Source organism: Neodiprion pinetum, chromosome 4, assembly GCF_021155775.2.
Source record: "Neodiprion pinetum isolate iyNeoPine1 chromosome 4, iyNeoPine1.2, whole genome shotgun sequence".
Classification (NCBI taxonomy): Eukaryota; Metazoa; Arthropoda; class Insecta; order Hymenoptera; family Diprionidae; genus Neodiprion; species Neodiprion pinetum.
The window spans coordinates 25,889,188-25,909,503 of NC_060235.2; the positions used below are offsets into that span (position 1 = coordinate 25,889,188).

The following is a 20,316-nucleotide window of genomic DNA, read 5'->3' on the forward strand; positions in this document are numbered from 1 at the left end:
CCGCTAATAAAATTTCTCGACTTCCAGGATAAGCGCTCCGTGGTTCCTGGTTCATGTTTACAATAAATTATTTCAATTCGTTTTTCGCGCAACCCCAAATTCGGTAGCTGTCAGTCCGCTAATAAAATTTCTCGACTTCCAGGATAAGCGCTCCGTGGTTCCTGGTTCATGTTTACAATAAATTATTTCAATTCGTTTTTCGCGCAACCCCGAATTCGGTAGCTGTCAGTGCGCTAATAAAATTCCTATAACTTTACAATCTTCTCATAATGTTTTTGGTAAAATATGTCGATAAAAAAATTATATCAAACCTTACACATTATTTTTGATTTGTTCTCACGCTGAAAATATTTATTAGTATTCGAGGTATAACTCGAGGTGGTTGGCGGTTTTAGTTGGAGGTAGTTAGGGGTGGTTGCGGGTAATCTCGTTGATTCAGGAGGTGGGGGACGAGGATTTGTGCTCGGTGAGTAAAACACTTTTATAATATTTCATGGCAATTGTAATTATATTTCATCTGAAATATTACAAACTTGTCACCTTTACAATAAATTATTTCAATTCATTTTTCGTGCAAGCACATATTTAGTAGCTATGAATAATCTTATACAATTTATTATATTATTAATTAATTAATTAATATTCTTATAATATTTGATGGCAATTGTAATTATATTTCATCTGAAATATTACAAACTTGTCACCTTTACAATAAATTATTTCAATTCATTTTTCGTGCAAGCACAAATTCAGTTGCTACGAATAAGCTTATACAATTTATTATATTATTGATTAATTATTTAATCAATTACTCAATTATATTATTCCTTACACAATATTTTCGATGTGTTCTTATACTGAAAATATTTATTACTATTCAAGGTGTAACCTGAGGTGGTTGAAGGTGGTCGGAGGTGGACGAGGAGGAGGACGAGGAGGACGAGGATTTGTGCTGGGTGAGTAAAACACTTTTATAATATTTGATGGCAACTGTAATTATATTTCATCTGAAATATTACAAACTTGTCACGTTTACAATAAATTATTTCAATTCATTTTCCGTGCAAGCACATATTCAGTAGCTATGAATAATCTTGTACAATTTATTATATTATTAATTAATTGATTAATTACATTAATCCTAACACAATATTTTTGATGTATTCCTATACTAAAAATATTCATTACTATTCTAGGTATTACCCGAGGTGGTCGGAGGTGGACGAGGAGAAGGACGAGCTGGACGAGGAAGAGGACCAGGTGGACGAGGAGGAGGACGAGGTGGACGAGGAGGAGGCGGGGTGGGTCGTGGGAGAGGACCTCTCCTCTCCTCAGAGGAGGGGTGGGGGAGGGGCAGGGAAGGGGGAGAGGTGGGCGGGCAGGGGGAAGGGAAGGGAAGGGAAGGGAAGGGAAGGGGAGGGGGCGGGGCGGGGGAGGGAGGGAGGGAGGGAGAGAGGGCGGGAGGGAGGGAGGGGGGGGAGGGAGGGAGGGAGGGAGGGAGGGAGGGAGGGAGGGAGGGAGGGAGAGGGAAGGGCCGGGCGGGCGGGTGGGCGTGTGGGGGACTTGCACTGACATCCGTCATCCACTCCCTCCCTCCATCCCTCCCTCCCTCCCTCCCTCCCTCCCTCCCTCCCGCCCGCCCGCCCGCCCTCCCTCCCTCCCGCCCTCCCTCCCCCTCCAACCCCTCCCCGCCTCCCTCCCGTCCCCGCCCCTTCCCTTCCCTTCCCTTCCCTTCCCTTCCCTTCCCTTCCCTTCCCCCTGCCCGCCCACCTCTCCCCCTTCCCTGCCCCTCCCCCTCCCCTCCTCTGAGGAGAGGAGAGGTCCTCTCCCACGACCCACCCCGCCTCCTCCTCGTCCGCCTCGTCCTCCTCCTCGTCCACCTGGTCCTCCTCCTCGTCCAGCTCGTCCTCCTCCTCGTCCACCTCCGACCACCTCGGGTAATACCTGGAATAGTAATGAATATTTTTAGTATAGGAACACATCAAAAATATTGTGTAAGGATTAATGTAATTAATCAATTAATTAATAATATAATAAATTGTACAAGATTATTCACAGCTACTGAATATGTGCTTGCACGAAAAATGAATTGAAATAATCTATTGTAAACGTGACAAGTTTGTAATATTTCAGATGAAATATAATTACAATTGCCATTAAATATTATAAGAATATTAATTAATTAATTAACAATATAATAAATTGTATAAGATTATTTATAACTACTGAATATGTGCTTGCACGAAAAATGAATTGAAATAATTTATTGTAAACGTGACAAGTTTGTAATATTTCAGATGAAATATAATTACAATTGCGATCAAATATTATGAAAGTGTTTTACTCACCCAGCAACCTTATCCTGGAAGTCGAGAAATTTTATTAGCGGACTGACAGCTACCGAATTTGGGGTTGCGCGAAAAACGAATTGAAATAATTTATTGTAAACATGAACCAGGAACCACGGAGCGCTTATCCTGGAAGTCGAGAAATTTTATTAGCGGACTGACAGCTACCGAATTTGGGGTTGCGCGAAAAACGAATTGAAATAATTTATTGTAAACATGAACCAGGAACCACGGAGCGCTTATCCTGGAAGTCGAGAAATTTTATTAGCGGACTGACAGCCACCGAATTTGGGGTTGCGCGAAAAACGAATTGAAATAATTTATTGTAAACATGAACCAGGAACCACGGAGCGCTTATCCTGGAAGTCGAGAAATTTTATTAGCGGACTGACAGCTACCGAATTTGGGGTTGCGCGAAAAACGAATTGAAATAATTTATTGTAAACATGAACCAGGAACCACGGAGCGCTTATCCTGGAAGTCGAGAAATTTTATTAGCGGACTGACAGCTACCGAATTTGGGGTTGCGCGAAAAACGAATTGAAATAATTTATTGTAAACATGAACCAGGAACCACGGAGCGCTTATCCTGGAAGTCGAGAAATTTTATTAGCGGACTGACAGCTACCGAATTTGGGGTTGCGCGAAAAACGAATTGAAATAATTTATTGTAAACATGAACCAGGAACCACGGAGCGCTTATCCTGGAAGTCGAGAAATTTTATTAGCGGACTGACAGCTACCGAATTTGGGGTTGCGCGAAAAACGAATTGAAATAATTTATTGTAAACATGAACCAGGAACCACGGAGCGCTTATCCTGGAAGTCGAGAAATTTTATTAGCGGACTGACAGCTACCGAATTTGGGGTTGCGCGAAAAACGAATTGAAATAATTTATTGTAAACATGAACCAGGAACCACGGAGCGCTTATCCTGGAAGTCGAGAAATTTTATTAGCGGACTGACAGCTACCGAATTTGGGGTTGCGCGAAAAACGAATTGAAATAATTTATTGTAAACATGAACCAGGAACCACGGAGCGCTTATCCTGGAAGTCGAGAAATTTTATTAGCGGACTGACAGCCACCGAATTTGGGGTTGCGCGAAAAACGAATTGAAATAATTTATTGTAAACATGAACCAGGAACCACGGAGCGCTTATCCTGGAAGTCGAGAAATTTTATTAGCGGACTGACAGCTACCGAATTTGGGGTTGCGCGAAAAACGAATTGAAATAATTTATTGTAAACATGAACCAGGAACCACGGAGCGCTTATCCTGGAAGTCGAGAAATTTTATTAGCGGACTGACAGCTACCGAATTTGGGGTTGCGCGAAAAACGAATTGAAATAATTTATTGTAAACATGAACCAGGAACCACGGAGCGCTTATCCTGGAAGTCGAGAAATTTTATTAGCGGACTGACAGCTACCGAATTTGGGGTTGCGCGAAAAACGAATTGAAATAATTTATTGTAAACATGAACCAGGAACCACGGAGCGCTTATCCTGGAAGTCGAGAAATTTTATTAGCGGACTGACAGCTACCGAATTTGGGGTTGCGCGAAAAACGAATTGAAATAATTTATTGTAAACATGAACCAGGAACCACGGAGCGCTTATCCTGGAAGTCGAGAAATTTTATTAGCGGACTGACAGCTACCGAATTTGGGGTTGCGCGAAAAACGAATTGAAATAATTTATTGTAAACATGAACCAGGAACCACGGAGCGCTTATCCTGGAAGTCGAGAAATTTTATTAGCGGACTGACAGCTACCGAATTTGGGGTTGCGCGAAAAACGAATTGAAATAATTTATTGTAAACATGAACCAGGAACCACGGAGCGCTTATCCTGGAAGTCGAGAAATTTTATTAGCGGACTGACAGCTACCGAATTTGGGGTTGCGCGAAAAACGAATTGAAATAATTTATTGTAAACATGAACCAGGAACCACGGAGCGCTTATCCTGGAAGTCGAGAAATTTTATTAGCGGACTGACAGCTACCGAATTTGGGGTTGCGCGAAAAACGAATTGAAATAATTTATTGTAAACATGAACCAGGAACCACGGAGCGCTTATCCTGGAAGTCGAGAAATTTTATTAGCGGACTGACAGCTACCGAATTTGGGGTTGCGCGAAAAACGAATTGAAATAATTTATTGTAAACATGAACCAGGAACCACGGAGCGCTTATCCTGGAAGTCGAGTTTCACCGCGTAGCGGACCCGAAGCGCGGGATCCGGGAGGTTGAGAACCCGGTACTCGAAATTTGCGGAGCGCGACTCTCATGCGTCCGCTCTACTGCGCGGTTGTTTCCAGACTGAGAAATTCGGCTAGCTGATTTTGAATTGGTGACGTCACTTTCTGAACGTCCGACATCCAAACTATGGTTTCGAACTTTGATACTATGTATGATGATGTATGATGTACGATGTATGATGTATGATATATGAGGTATGATGATATGATATGATGTATAATGATTTTAGCTTTCACATTTCATACAAGAAATACACACTTTATCTCTCCTGCCGATTCCAGACTCAAGCGGCCAGGCCCTTCGATGGTCAGCCGTTGACTGAAGATATATTCTTCAGTGAACGGGTCGGCTAATAACGCTGCCGTTCTGCGACAGTTGGATGATGAAAAATTTCGCTCGTATCTTTCAAATGTGTGTTAAAATACACTCGAAGTGTTAAGAAGCGCCGTTCTTTCTCTCCCTATCACCTTTCTAGGTCTTTAAACCACTACGCAGCGTTAAATATCGTCTCATGTACGAAGCATCCATTTCATCTCGTTCAAAATTAGCGCATCCGTGATGTATTACAGTTACTCTGAATTTTTTTCCATCCGAATACTTTTAGAAAAACAATTCTGCTCCTCTACCCAACGCAGATACTTCACTTGCGACCAGCTAAAACAACGTTTCGATTCTATGCCTATGAAAATTCAAGATCGAGAGAGCAAATGAAAAGTTGTTGGAATAATTATGAATACTAATGTTATGGAATACATCGAGCGCGCGTCGAATAGAATCCCATTTCGAAATGAATAATTCTTCTCTTTTCATATCATAGCTAATCTGGTAATATAGCTAAATAGGATGGTTGGAGGTGTTCGGAAATGTTAGGAGGTGGTCGGCGCTGGCAGAAGGTGATAGGGGGTGGTCGAAAGTGGCCATTGATGGTCGGAGGTGGCAGGGGGAGGTAGGAGGTGTTCGAAAATGGTAGGACATTTCAAAAGTTAAAGTCGACGATGATCCGGTGCATCAATTTGATCGTTACAGATTTTCGTTTCCGAGGCGTAGAGTATTCAACAACGATAATGCAGTCCTTAAAATTCATCATTCATCTCTGACTGGAAAGCTAATTCGCAAGGCGTGGTATTCTATTCTATTTGCATTATTAGAAAAATACCCGTACCCTACATACACTGTTTCTAATTTTTTGCTACCTTTGGTTCAATCCCCATGCTTCCACAGCACGATTAGTCGGAAATGTTTTTGACTATCCATAATAAAATAAAAGAAGCAACAGAGCTTAAATTTATTGTTAAAGCTCTAATGAATACATCAAACTGCGGTCGAATCAATTCATTTATTGTTTGCACATGACCTCTGTATATTTGATAAATTATTCCTAAATACATTGAAACATATGTATTTATAACGAAATATCATGCAATGGGCTGTGTAAACTATAAACTATAATTTCTATCGGATAGCTGCTTTTATCTCAACAGGGCTTTGAGACTCAGTTCAGTTCGTCCTCCTCCTCGTCCACCGAAATGCCACCTCCAACAATCGCCAAACACCTCGAACAACCACCGATAACCACCTCGGGTTGTACCTGGAATAGCAATAAATATTTGCAGTATACGAACATATCAAAAACATTACGTAAGGATTCATATAATCACAGGTTTTGTTTTTTGGCTGTAACTTTTGATTCGCTGCTCGCAGCGTATCGGGACTGCGCTTAATCGATTTGTCTCGTAAAATTACGTCTGATTAGTGCCAGAAAGAATTCATTTCAGCACTTTTCAAAATCGCGAAAATTTTCTCTAAAAATGGAAAGGGGTTAGCCTTACTTTTTTCTTCATTTTTGGAGCCAAAAATTTGTGGTCTCCGATTCGATTTGTATGACCCTTTCCTGACCAATTGGATCCCCAGGAACTCAGAAAACGTAGCGAAAAGAGCGTGAGACCAACAGCAGAGACAATACGAAGGAAAGAGCACCAGCTGAAAAATATCAAAAACACAGGTCCTGGTTTTTTGGCTCTCACTTCTTATATGTTGCTCGCAGCGCAATGGGACTGCGCCCAATCGATTTTTCTCGCATAATTACGTCGGAATAGTGCATGAAAGAGTTCATTCCAGCACTTTTCAAAATCCTCAAATTTTTTGCCAAAAATAGAAAGGGGTTAGCCTTGCTTTTTTTTGAGCGAAAAACTTTTAGTCTCCGATTCGATTTGTATAACCCTTTTCTGTCCAATTGGATTTCCAGGAACTCAGAAAACGTAGCGAAAAGAGCGTGGGACCAACAGCAGAGGTATGGCAATGAAAATTCTTCGTTTTTCGGTCGTAACTCTTGATCCGTGGATCGCATCGTATTGGGACTGCACGCAATCGAGTTCTCTTTTCAACTTACGTCGATTTTGGGCGCCAACGAATCAATCCCAGGATCATCCAAAAGCGTTCAAAATTTCATCATAAATCCAAAGGGGTCAGCCTTACTTTTCTCAGTAAAATATGTATAAATATCACACGAGGTATCACTTTTGAAGACAATAAAAATGTAGTTACAATGGTATAGAATCAATATCATACTAAATTGCATTGCATTTATCAGTAACCAGGATGCTGACATATTTATATTTCGTACTGGGAACATAATCGTCAAACGCACAAATCAAACATTCGAGCTAAACGTAACAATAAATATTTCTATCTTTTGAATCAACAATCAAAAAAATTCAAGTCTTTATTCGTCTCATAAAAGATATGTCGATAATTTCACTTTGCCGACAACATGACTACGGATCGGTTCATGGATTTTACGGACCTCATGTTCTCATTATCATCACCCGAAAATTGCGAAATTGACTTATCAAAATCTATAATTGATGCAAAATTCGACCTCACGTCAAGGCGTTCGGCAGGAATACTCACACTAGAATAAACTGACACCTACATTCATCGCAAACAAAGTCGATCTATCGTTGAGAAGCCAGCATGGTGGGCCAGGCGCTTGACCAATCACTTCACCGTTAAACATTAGTTCTTGATGAGTGTTTGCTTTAAATGCATTAGTGAAAATTTTGTGACGAATATAGGTACAGCTTAGAATTAAAATGTTTTTGCTACATCACAATTGTATTTATTTTTTAATTTCGTATCAGCAAAAGGATTCAAATTTCGCGAAAATCGATTGATTGAGGCTGCGAGGATAACAAGGTACAGATTACTAATACATAATAAATAAAAATTACACGTATTGTAACGGTCACATCCCTCGAAGATTTTTATTGAAATTATATTTTGTACAACGGTATATTTTCTTTACGACTTCACTTCTTTCATTACATTTGTTTTCGTCGCCTTTTTTTATATATTCAATTCTTCAAACAATTATAATTCAATATTCTACAACCTACGCATATTATTCATGTATATTACATTATAAAAAACTGTATAAAATAATGTGCTAGTTCAGTATATAATAATATAAATATAAAGTAAAATGATGTTTAACGTTATCTTGTCTGCAATATGGGACTTGTATGCAGATCGACGCAACGATACAAAATAGGTGATATAAATATTATAAATTGACAAGGTTAGCAATAACGCTGTATGTATGTATAATATATCCGTGATATATTCAATGACAAGTCTTCTTGTGTTCGGCTAGTTATAGTTGCCATAATTTAAATTATACGTATATAGATCTTTTACATCGTCAAAGTCCAACAAAAGTTAAAGACAGAGGAACGATTCACGGAAATGGGAACTGAGCTACTCGCGTTGCTTGATGTCTCGCATCTTCAACAATTAGTAAATATTATGTTACCCGCAATTGCGGTTAATTGATAATCTAGACTTGTCTTATGTATGTGTATAGTTTATTCATATTGCCTTGAAGATTCTTCTTTCCTATCCATTCAGATGGCTGCCTAGCCTGGTGAAAATCTTTGCTGCAAATCTCTGTACAGATTTAATTAAAGAAAAAAAAAATTGTAGAATTATTTTTTCAAAAAGATCTCAAGATACTTTTCGGTGAATTTTGTTTTTGAAATGTTGAACCAAATTTTCTTAGTCTCAAAAAGATGAAAAAAAAAACGCGCCGTATTCCACAGTAATATTTGAAACTATAGAGAACTACGTTGAAATGACCAAGGTTTTTTTTCGCGAATATTCGGAGCCTAGATTACGGGGTAGCTGAATAATAATAGCATATTAGCGCAAATAAATATTTCACCAAGATTACACAACCTACCTAAAACATTGATATATTTATGTATGTACATAATGTAATAATAATTCTTTGAAATATTTTATATTATATACGGTAAAAACAATTGATCAGTACATTTATTTATACATACAGAGTTCGGCAGTGTTTTACTGCAGCTTCAATGATATACGTTGTATAATATACCTATATTACGTATTATAGTACCAAAGTTGATAAATCAAACACGAATATAATGAAGATATTTTATACGAATTAGATCGCAGCTGCCATTTGGGCTATTGTTTTGACCTCGGATCGTACTTCTAGTGGTATAAACATAAAGTAGGTAAAGTGTACAATTTTTAAACAGTTTTCCATGGTGACTATTTTTGTAATCTTACACTTATGTTTGGCAATTTAATTTACACGCTCACTATCGCACTCTTGTAATTACCCTTATATCCTCTTAAACATGAATGGTGAATTCCTGTCGTTCCTGCTCTTTTCTTTGCTGATATCTATAAAATACGAGTATATTATCGATTCGCGGAATCAATTTGTCTCTTGGTTAATTGCTACATTGACCAGATTGAACGACAATAATTGTGTGTGGTACATTTCACAGTGATCAGTTCAACTGAACTATCTGTATTTCTCTGAAAATAAAATTTTTACAAGCAAATGAACTTCAACATTGAGGTTCAATGAAAAACGGATGCTTTTAACAAAAAGTAAGTATTTCTGATCACTGCAGTCGAAAATCGCCAAAAAAAGTGTGAAATTTTATTCATAGCAATGTTTAAATTACGTGCCCGATGAAAATCTTGTACAAATAACTGGACACGAGTTAGAATCTGCTAAAATTTTTAAGTTTATAATTCCAAACTCTTTTGAAACGCTGCTCAAGCTCAACTCGACGTTCTCACGATGAGATTTTGAAAAATTTTCATTGATATTGGTAAGCTAGAAATAGTTTGTAGTCCTCTTCCGCGTCTGTTGCACAGTTAACATTCGTCAATTCTAGGTTTAATAATTGCGATACGCGTACCTATTTACCTACCTTGCAAGCATAGTTTCAATCGCTTCTATCGGTAGGCGACCGAGGCTGCCACCATGTCGTGTCGTTGCGATGGAAAGTGCATGGCAGTCTCGATCGCATTCTGCCTCACTCAATTCTCGGCTGTCGCTGAAACCGGTTGGTGGTAACAGCGTCATGTCGTCAACGGAACTGCAAAAGGTCGGTCGAATAGGAATGAACCTAAGAAAGTCTGATGCACAAGGAGGGGAAAAGCGTCGCAAGACGACCAGCGAATTTTTTTCAAAGGGAAATGGGGAAACAAGCGCTGGCGAAAGTTTTTTTTTAGAAAAACTTTGCGAGCAGAGTCTTAATTCCGAAAGATGTGAAGTTGTTCAGATCTCTTTTGGAGAGATTTTTTTGGGAAATAATGCAAAGCAAATTTTCACCACGTTGTTATTTTAAATCTAACGGTAAGTATGTCATGCCACATGAATTACCATGACTATAACGTAATAGCGTCGAGAAGCGGAAGTTTGGATTCTTTCATGGTGAATTCTCCAATTACAGATCAGTCGATCCACCATTAGTGATCTTTTTGATTGCTAAGACTGCAAATTATTGATACGAGTTGTAATATTTTCAATCATACTAAATAGTAGCTTACGTATGGGTCGAATAGAAAATTATTACTTTACAAGTTTCACATGGAATAAGTAAAAGAGTATATTTAAAAATTCTAGGTTATTGAGTAAGATCGTGATGTATGGTGGTTCAAGGATTGCAGTGGAACTGTTCATTAAAAGATTCGCAAACTTCGAATCCTCGATGATGAGAAAAACGTTTTACATTTGCTTCCCCTTCGCCAATTGTGTGTAACGCACATCAGTAATATGCCTGTAACTTTCAGGACATTGTCCATATACTGCGTAATTTTACATTGAATATTGCCAGAATTTTGATAATTACAAGATTAATCGACATCACAAACATCATCATTGTAGTACCTTGAGCTTCGGGAGTATACATATATCGATATTCAGGTGTATAAAAATTGCTTTCCTAGATGCTTTCTGAGAGTATATGCTAATTTTTGGTTACATAAACTTATTCATGGTAAAGGGTAAACAATTGCTAAGAATATTGAAAACTATAAGGATCGCATGGCGGACTGCCGCCAGTTGAACGCACTTTGGTACGGCAAATTCACTGCTTATTACGCAATTCTCAACCTTCACATCCTGGCAAATTCAACTAATCCTGAAAAATTCTGAACCAATTAGTAGCTGTAGCTATAGCCCGGTAAAATCGACTGATCACACATGTGTTTTAAACTTTAATCGAGCGTTTTAGATTCGTTATAACGTGATGCGGATTAAATTGTCATCGATGTTGAGTGTGATGCCGAATTGAGAAAGGATAATGCTTGCTTGGATATTTTGCGTCAACTGACGGTTCAGACCTCTATTAGGAAGAAATATGAAAAGATGAGACTGACATGAGTGCTATGTGGAAACAAACAAACCTTGGCTACCTGCGAGTGGACCTGCTGGGTTGCCGGCTACGCCTCCTCGCCAACGGCGAACCTTCGTTATTGGATTCAGTGCTGGACTCGACGCCCCTCGAAAATATATCTGCGAATTGAGAAACGAGTCAAGGGTTTGTACAAGTGGCCCGTGCCCTTGAATCCACCTTTAGACTGACTGCGGTACAAGGTAAATTCAAACTGCAAATCCACAGCTGTGACTTTTCACGACGTCGTCATATGCGACAGAGGTAACACGAAGAGCATTAATTGAATCCACGAGGTCTCCAAAGTGGTATCTACACATTAGTCCAATTTTGCTAATGACGCCAACGCACCTCTACAAGGCTTCACGGGTACCCTGTAGCTGGGTCCGGCACACTCTCCGCAGGGGCTACCGGAAGTATCACTTCCGGAACCCTGCCTGTTTGACCGGAGTTTACTTTCCGCTTCCGCGATGCTGGGAAAATAGCGCTGCTTATGCCACCTTGGTGTTTTTGATCTGAAATACGCAGTTGCATTGTAATCATCAAATTCAACGTGTCATGGTCAAAGGATCAAAGCCATATAGGTATATGTACAAGAAATTCTTATGGCGATGAGAACATATTCTCAGTTAAGTAAAAACATGCTACAACAATTTCGTATCAGAGTACAATATCTGATGATATTAGGGGGCACTTACGTACCTCTCGTAATCGATGCTCGATCTTTCGTAATCAATTATGTTGATGTCCTCGTTCTCCAAGTGGCCGAAGGTCTTAAACTGCATCGTGTAGTCCAAAGTGGCGGTGGTGACTGACCGGTTTTCCCGTCCAGGTACGCTGAACGTTGCGTACGGACTGATTTCGTACATTTCTGTGCAAATAAAATGAAAAGGGTGACTACGATGACAATAAAACAGAGTAACACTAGTTTGACAGTTTCTGAGATCAATTGGGTGTGGAGGGATATTAAGAGATTGGCTTCTACCTGACCCATGATCGTTCGGTTTGAGGTTTTCCTGTTTAACCGGCGAGCTTGTATAGACCTGGTGGTTTCGACGATTGTCACGTTCAGCCGTCGATTTCAGTTGGACCGTTGACATGCAGCTAGATAAATGGTGGGGCTGGTGGCCCAACTGCTGCATCCCGGGCTGCATCTGCTGGGCCAAGCCCATACCAACCGGCTGTTGGAGCTGCTGCTGCTGTTGACCCGCCAACATCTCCCCTAGGTAGCCGCCACTCTCTCTAGAAGACAAGAAATTGCCTGCAGAGGAGTGCTGACATATGGTGTGACTCGTGTTGAGGAAGTAACTAGCCGGATAAATAGAAGCTCTTAGTTATTTGCAGTAGGCACGATCGGATGATCGCATTTTTATTCTTCAATAGCTCAGTTTAATTCGATAGATATTTGAATACGGGAGACTGGGAGAAATTGTCGTACGAGAAAAATTTTCAACTGGCGAACGGTACCGAGGAAGAAACGGATGATCATAAATAAGTGAAGGGTTTTAGAATGAGTGATATCTGTATGAGTAACAGTGAAGTATAATGAATTGAAAATGATTAGTGATCGTCTACCAAATTTTAGGTGAATTCGTGGAAAATTACGAGAATGAAGAATTTTCCTGTATTTCGGGGTACCATTATTCTGTAACCGGACGTCAAGACATAGCCAAAAAAGAATGGTGTCGTGTCTTTGTATAAAAGTTGATTTTCTTTCCGAACGTCTGCTTCGATTTGGCAGTCTTCACAAAATTCAGGGTAAAAAAACTTTTTGCATACATACACATACACACAAATGTAGGAAAATGGTAAAACAATGGTTGACGAGTAATGAAATGTTTTGAAATTTCCATGAGTTTTTCTTTTTTCTGAAGCAACATTTTTCGCGATAACTGCAAGTACTTCGAACAAGCATTTTACGATCGTGTCTGATAAGTGTGAGCTGTTTTGCAATCAGTGAATGACTAAGACCTACCTGCCACGTTTGAGGACTACGTATCCGAGTAGAATGGTGCAAAGCACCAAGACGAGGGCGCATACAACGGGGATGACGATATAGAGAATTCTGTGTGTCGGAGCGCCCTTTGGCGCGTCGTTGTCCATTATCAGATCATTGGGTGGACCAATGCTGACGCCCGTTATGGTTGTCGTTGCAAATTCCATCTGCGTCTCTTTCGCTCCGGCGTCATTGTGAGCTGTGAGTCTCACATTATACCACGAGGCTGGTTTCAAGTCTCTGATGACCAGATTTTCTGTGGCTCGGTTCGCTACCATGATCCATGACTCTGAGCCGCTTCGTTTTTTGTACTCAACTGTGTAGTAGAGAATGGGGCAGCCGCCAGTCGGCCAGGAAAGAAGATTTAATCGAAGAGTCGTCGAGTTTGCGGAGATGATATCTCTCTCCTTTGGTAGCAGTGGAGCTGAAAAATACATGAATATGTTTTTCGTTGTTAATATTTTTCATCTTTTTCACTGACAGGGTTTTGCAGAAAACGGAAAATTTATAATTACCACTGCCTTTCGTTGTGGCACTGATCAATCCACTCGGTTCACCAGTGCCAACTCTGTTGTGGGCAGTCAAATGGGCGAGATACGATGAACCGCACTTGAGGTCACTCAATGTGTACGCCGTCTGCTCCGGTGAAACCGCAATTTCTTCCCATCCATCTCGATCTCTTTTGTAGCTCAACACGTACCCTGTAAAAAATTTAGATTAAGTTCAAGCGATTGCAGAATCTTACGTTTGTCTACTCTTCTTTCTGCTTAGCTGTTCTGTGCTTCAGAAAAAATACTCTTCTATAATAATGTCGGTTTATGCGGTTCATCTGTACCTTGGATGGTAGCACCACCATTATCAGGATGATTCCAGCGCAGTCGAATACTGTGCGGTGTTGTGTACTGCAATTCGAGTTTAGGCGCTCGCGGAGGCATCACAACAATTACAGTGTATGTAACTGAATCATCCCCAAACAAGTTGTTAGCAGAGCATGTATAATTCCCTGCTACTGACTGCTCCAGGCCTGAAAAAGTCACACAATGTGATCACCTGATGATAGCAATAATGTGCTAAATTACAAGCGTGTGACAAGATTACTGTGAAACAGGATTAACCGACGTAAAATCCTATGTACTATTACAAGGATAACGATGACCACTTTAGCATTAGTAAATTGCGCAGACCGCATTGACACAATAATAACTTCGCTATAGTGAAGGGTCAGAATTACATTTGTCATGGAAATAGCGTTGGGTCTTAATTGGTATCAAGTAGAATTACGCTGATTGTACCTTGCATCATAGTACCTACATACTAGAGTACCATTGAGTTGATATTTTTTCTGATTTTTTCACCCAATTCCTCCAAAGTATCCGTACAGGTCTTTGTAAATACGTGCTTTGAGGAAAAATCTTGATATGATTAAAAAACTTTAAAGTTCTTTACAATTTCATTACATACATTAATTATCATGGCTATTAACATTTAATGGTAAGCAAATTGTGCTCACTGTGAATGTTAAGATGTCCTTCTGATGTTAGCTCGTAATGTCTTCCAGTCGATATTTCGCTGTTTTTATAAGTCCACTTTGGACGGGGGGTGGGATTTCCAACCACAAGACACGGCAACGTGACCGAAGATTTGACGGCCTTTCGCATGATCTGGGAGAAGGACGCGACTCTGGCTGGAACTGCAATAATTAAGTGGGGTTACATTTTATTGATAAATAGGTGTACGAAAGATTGTAGGCGAGTTATTGAAATTGAAACTTGGCTATAGTATGGGAAACAGATTTTATTCCTATGGCTATGGTAATGTGCACAGGAATCTGTAGTAACGCGACTTGATAACAAGTCGAAAGGCTATTTCAAGATATTCGACAATCACCACAGATACTGAATAGAAAGATGGACGCTATTTGGCCGATGAATGTTCGGCAAATGCATGAAAAAACCTATGAAATTGGCGGTCAATTAAGTCATAGTGATAACTACTTCGTCACTTTTACAGAATAACATATCACCTAATTAAATACCGTCATGAGGTACTAATGCATACAACACAAATGCTATCAAATACGTACGCATACTTCAAATACGTACTTCGAGTGTCCGTGGTTTGAGTAACGATAGTAGTTCGTTCACCCTCTCCAAGCCCTGTGGTTGCAGTAACCCAAAACTCGTATAGCTGTCTGCTCAAAAAAATGTCAAAAGCGTTTGAGAATATTTTGAAATTCATTCGTTTAGTCTACTAACAACATCGTGAGAATCGGGAGTAGTCCAATTTTTCATTGTCGGAATTGAGCATTTAATTTGGATTCAAAGAATTCGAAATAAAAGAACAGCCTGTAACGTATTTGAAACGACGATGGGAGAGATGGGCGAGATGAAAGATACCTGAATATTATCGAGGATGGGAGTCAGAAAATATCATTTCAAATACCTCTATGTCATCCTGATAGTAAACGTAATTACTCACCTTACGGTCAAGCCTCTTAATTCCATAGTCAAAGTGTCGCTCGCGGAAGACGGTGGATCATGCATCGTATGAGTGTTATTTCGGGTGGCCCCAGCCTCTCTACTGTACACTGTGTAGAGGGAAACGTGTCCATTCGGTTGCAGCGGTGGCAACCAAGACACGAGAATGCTGTCAGCGGTCAATGCCAATGCTTTGATTCCAGCCGGTGGTCCCGGAACTGTTGGCGAATGATGAAGAAGACCGATCATTGTGGAAATGGTAAACATGTACGAGGTGAAAATTGAATTGTCTCAAGGACTCGAAGAATTCTCACCATCCTCTTCGGTTGAGCAATACGTTGGAAGACTCAGTTCTCCATCACCTGCTCCAGTGTAGGCCAAGACCCTTATCGAGTAGTTTGTGTATTTGTACAAAGTGTGCAGGTACGTCTCTTCACTTGAAGTTCGCTTCACTTCACCGACTGTCGATATTTCCACTGTGATAGCAAAAAATCACTTTATAAAACGACAAGGAAAATTTGAAATTCGGAATTGTAGTTGTTAAGAACCAAATAGTATTGAGTTTTTATGAATATTTACATGACTTGTGAAGTTTAAAATTAACTTTGTCTAACGTATTCCAAATCTTACCCCGAAACCTTCAAAATACATAGCGAAATTTATTATGCTCTGTGAAATCAGCACTCACTGTTATCAGTGGGAACAGGTCTGTAGTAGACTTTGTACCCTTGAATGATACCGCCATGCTGATGCGCTGGGGGTGCAGCCCAAGACACTTTGACGCTTTGTGATGACAGTGGGGTGCACATTACTTGTGCTGGAGGTGCTTCGGGTACTGCAACACGTGAAACATTATTACCGACTCATCCCCTGTAGAGACTTCACGAAAAAAGGCAAGCGTTTCTTGTTGGACTAATTACCGCCTTCCTGAGTTGTTCCCACAACTGGATTGCTTGCCGGTCCACTAGCGATGCTGTTGAATGCTCTAACCGTAACATCGTATTTAGTGAATTTCCGAAGTCCGGTGAGCTGAATTTTCGTCGTTGCCCAACCATTTACCGTCAGGCTCTTGCTTTGATTGACGCCCGAAGTCGACGTGGAGTGCTCGGACCAGGTCACTATGTAACCAAGGAGTTCACCGTTCCACATGTCTCTTGACGGAGTCTGAATGTCCATGATTTGGTCAAATGTATATTCGTTTTCTACCGGTCTACAAACACTAGAAATTCCCAGTTTTATAATGGAGTACAATTACCTGCCAGCTGACGATCAGCTCGCCGGGACCTGCACTCTGGACACTAACGCTTTGAGGGGAATCCATTGGTGCTGAAAAATCAAATGAGGGTAAGAAAGGGTCATATTAACTAGTTATTCGAGGGGAAATAGACATTTTGTTCACTGTTTAACGACAGTACCTTCTTCTTGAGTCTTAGCCACCACTGGGTCTGTGGGCGCACTAGCTTCAATGGCATTTACGGCGAACATTCTGAATGTGTAAGTTACTGCCGGATGGAGACCTCCGACCAACGCCATTTCCTGTTCCGCACTCATCGTGTCGTAGTGAGTCAATCCTGGGGAGTTACATTTCATCAATCGATGTCGGTAATTTAACATTTGAATTGGTATCGGTTATTGTGTCGATAATGATGGTAAGCGAGAAAGACAATAACAACCATTTAGCGTCGGATTCGTCGCTCCACCTATACTCGTGGTTTTGGCGTTGATCGTTATATTGTGCGTCTGAGGAGAGTCCCACTCTTCGGTAACGCCGAGACCAAGCGGACGATACTGAATTGCATAATTGATTATTGGACTGTTCCCGTCGAAAGACTGCTTCCAAGAAAGCCGGATTGATCTGGAACCGATTTCTATAACTTCGAGCGCCATCGGTGGATCCGGCCTTTCTGCAATAATTTAGCCATACGCACTTCAATTAGGTGCAGAGTAATCGATGAACGTACTTTAATAGTCTAAGATAGAAATATTCGAACTATTACTAACAAGAATTGTAAATGAAGAATGAGGATAAAAACCCAGAATTTCAGAAAGTACCCAAATAAACAAATTTCCGATTTCAGTAGAATCAAATAAAAATTAAAACCAACGTACCTTGAATAGCCAGATATATGAGATGCTCGCTTATTCCAAACACGTTACTCGCAACACATCTGTAAACCCCGGAATCTTGGCGATCACTTCGTCCAATTGATAATTGTGATTTCAACCCTTCTTCGGACTTAACTTGACTGATGCTTAAACGATAATTGTTCAAGTCCAGGCGGTTGTTATTATGGGTCCATTGAACTTCGATTGGATTATCTCCAATGACGGAACAGTCGAGACTCACCGGTTCGCCGCGTCTGATAGTTACGTTTTTACTCTGGATCTCGAATCTTGCCGGTTCTATAAAGGTAATGAAGATAAAGTACACTGAAGATAAGTAGTTTCGCGGATGAATAACCGTTAGACTCACCGTTCACTGAGACGTAGATTAGTTTGTTGAGGCCCAGGCCGATGCCATTGTTTGCTCGGCACAGATAATGTCCTTCGTCTTGTGGGCCGGCAGAAGCTGTCCACAGAGAACCATTTGGCTGGATGGTTATCCTGCCATCCAATACGATCAGCGGTTGAAAGTCATTAGACGATCTTCCCTGACCCCGAAGCCAAGTGATTTGCGGGGGAGGAAATCCTTTGGCCTCGCAATGTATGTTCAACGGATTTCCGAGCAGGGTGGATACATCCTGAGGCTCGAAAGTCCATTGCGGAGGAACTTTTACCAGTAGTTCGGCAGTGTGATTTACTTTGGCAGCATGATTGGTTGCTATACAAGTGTATTTTCCACTATGGCGTGATGAAACTTCGTGAAAAAGTAACAGACTATAAAACGTTTGAACCTGTTCCTCGATCTGAAACAACACCCACACAAAGGTTCAACAGACGACCAAATTCAGGAGCAACTTTAAAATTACATTCAAGCAAGTTTTGACCCGGCGCTGGAAGTTGTTAGATAAATCAGAGACAGTAGTCCCAAGAGTTGCTCACTCGAAGCGACGGTGGTATCTGTTCCCCGTCCTTCAGCCACGTGAAGTAAATTGGAAGGTCTCCGGAAGTTACGCTGCAGGTCGCCTGCGCCCATTTTCCTTCTTGCAAGTTTTGGTCAAAACTAAAGGGTGTCATAACCGGCGGACCTGGAATCAAAATGATCATAGACAACGTGCCTCTGTATCTTCAGTTGATCACGTATCGGATGAATACCCGTATTGTCGGGTCAAGGTTTCACACTTACTACTAACAGTGAGTACTATGTCTCTGCTGGCAGTTTCTCCTGACCTACGCACGGTGCATGTGTACGTCCCGTTGTCGTTTGTATCCACCGAGGTTATAGTCAGCAAACCTTCGTTCAGCTTTTGCCTAATGTCCAACGGCAGTTGAACTCCGCCCTTTGACCACTCTACTGATGTTATTGGATAGCCAGAGTAAGGACACGCAATCGTTATGTCCTTTCCGGCTATTGCTCGCACCGGTGCAATAGACCTGATGTAAGGCGAACCTGGTGAAACCATTCGGTCTAACTCAAGATCCTCACAATCATTTTCCATACACGACTGACGATTTCGTTAAATGACTATCAGTGAGTTCAAATGATTTCAAGTGAGTGGAACGACTATTAGCATCAGTTTTTACATTCCTCAATTAAACTTAGAAGCTTTTATCGTGACACTGAACATAAAATCAAGTCAGTTCAAAAGATTTCACTCAAAATCTTATCCTACATGCAACAACCAACTCAACATACCGTAAATATTCAGTCTTGCTTTGTGCTCAACGCTCGCAAGAGCATTCGCGGCGACACAGGTGTAGAGACCACCGTCCTCGGATCCCGCCGATGATATATTAAGGTGGCTGATGACGTCACCAGATTGGTCAACGTACTGACCTATTGCGTATCTGGAAAATCACGCCAAGTAATCGATAAGCAAAATTATTCTATTACACTGCATGGATAAGTGTGCCATGTGAAAATTGCAGTTTGAGTCACCTGTGGCCTGCCACTATATCGCCCAACGGCTGACCGTCTAGCAGCCAGGTGAACGATGGTGGCGGAGAACCGGTTGCCGAGCAACGGAGAGACACGGGACGTCCAGCGGTCAGAGCTTGCTCGATGAACGTGTACTGGAGTTCAGGCACAGTATCTGTGACGAGTTGAATGATTTAGGTACAAATAATGGCTATGATAAAAGATTTGAAGTCGTTAATCAACGTCGCCGCTGTATGAATAGGGTGAGGAGGTTCCATCCGAGCGACCTCTCTCGTGCAGGGATTGGGTGTGAAAAATCGGGAACAGGACCGGTTCTACACGGATCAATCCTACAAGTAAACAGTTGTGCAAGTTCGTTCCTGAAAGCGGCGGTCCTATATGTTCGTTTCTCCAGATTCGTTTCGAAGAAGGAGGATCGATGATACAGAAATCAGTTCTACATGGCATTTATTCTACAGAATATGTTCCGC

The 20,316-nt window shown here is 40.9% G+C and overlaps 1 protein-coding gene across 5 annotated transcripts in view; it reads right to left on the reverse strand.

Annotated features, from left to right (window-relative positions):
- Positions 1-7,861: 7,861 nt before the first annotated feature.
- The window catches only part of Dscam3 (Down syndrome cell adhesion molecule 3), a 184,747-nt gene continuing 172,292 nt past the window's right edge, over positions 7,862-20,316 (reverse strand). Inside the window, exons 11-34 of one of the 5 annotated variants that reach the window (XM_046621079.2) lie at positions 19,847-20,000; positions 19,604-19,755; positions 19,094-19,357; positions 18,850-18,995; positions 18,281-18,713; positions 17,917-18,210; positions 17,481-17,711; positions 17,223-17,378; positions 17,063-17,133; positions 16,728-16,971; positions 16,496-16,642; positions 16,122-16,283; positions 15,809-16,025; positions 15,433-15,521; positions 14,841-15,020; positions 14,166-14,354; positions 13,846-14,031; positions 13,310-13,754; positions 12,320-12,576; positions 12,037-12,205; positions 11,686-11,849; positions 11,357-11,456; positions 9,868-10,035; positions 7,862-9,325 (exon numbers count right to left, since the gene is read on the reverse strand). In XM_046621079.2, coding sequence (XP_046477035.1) covers positions 9,274-9,325; positions 9,868-10,035; positions 11,357-11,456; positions 11,686-11,849; positions 12,037-12,205; positions 12,320-12,576; positions 13,310-13,754; positions 13,846-14,031; positions 14,166-14,354; positions 14,841-15,020; positions 15,433-15,521; positions 15,809-16,025; positions 16,122-16,283; positions 16,496-16,642; positions 16,728-16,971; positions 17,063-17,133; positions 17,223-17,378; positions 17,481-17,711; positions 17,917-18,210; positions 18,281-18,713; positions 18,850-18,995; positions 19,094-19,357; positions 19,604-19,755; positions 19,847-20,000 — 4,670 coding nt within the window. In that variant the 3' untranslated portion in view covers positions 7,862-9,273. Of the gene's footprint in view, positions 9,326-9,855; positions 10,036-11,347; positions 11,457-11,685; positions 11,850-12,036; positions 12,206-12,319; positions 12,643-13,309; positions 13,755-13,845; positions 14,032-14,165; positions 14,355-14,840; positions 15,021-15,432; positions 15,522-15,808; positions 16,026-16,121; positions 16,284-16,495; positions 16,643-16,727; positions 16,972-17,062; positions 17,134-17,222; positions 17,379-17,480; positions 17,712-17,916; positions 18,211-18,280; positions 18,714-18,849; positions 18,996-19,093; positions 19,358-19,603; positions 19,756-19,846; positions 20,001-20,316 lie in introns of those variants that run through there. The other 4 variants (XM_046621075.2, XM_046621077.2, XM_046621080.2 and 1 more) reach the window with 4 other exon arrangements.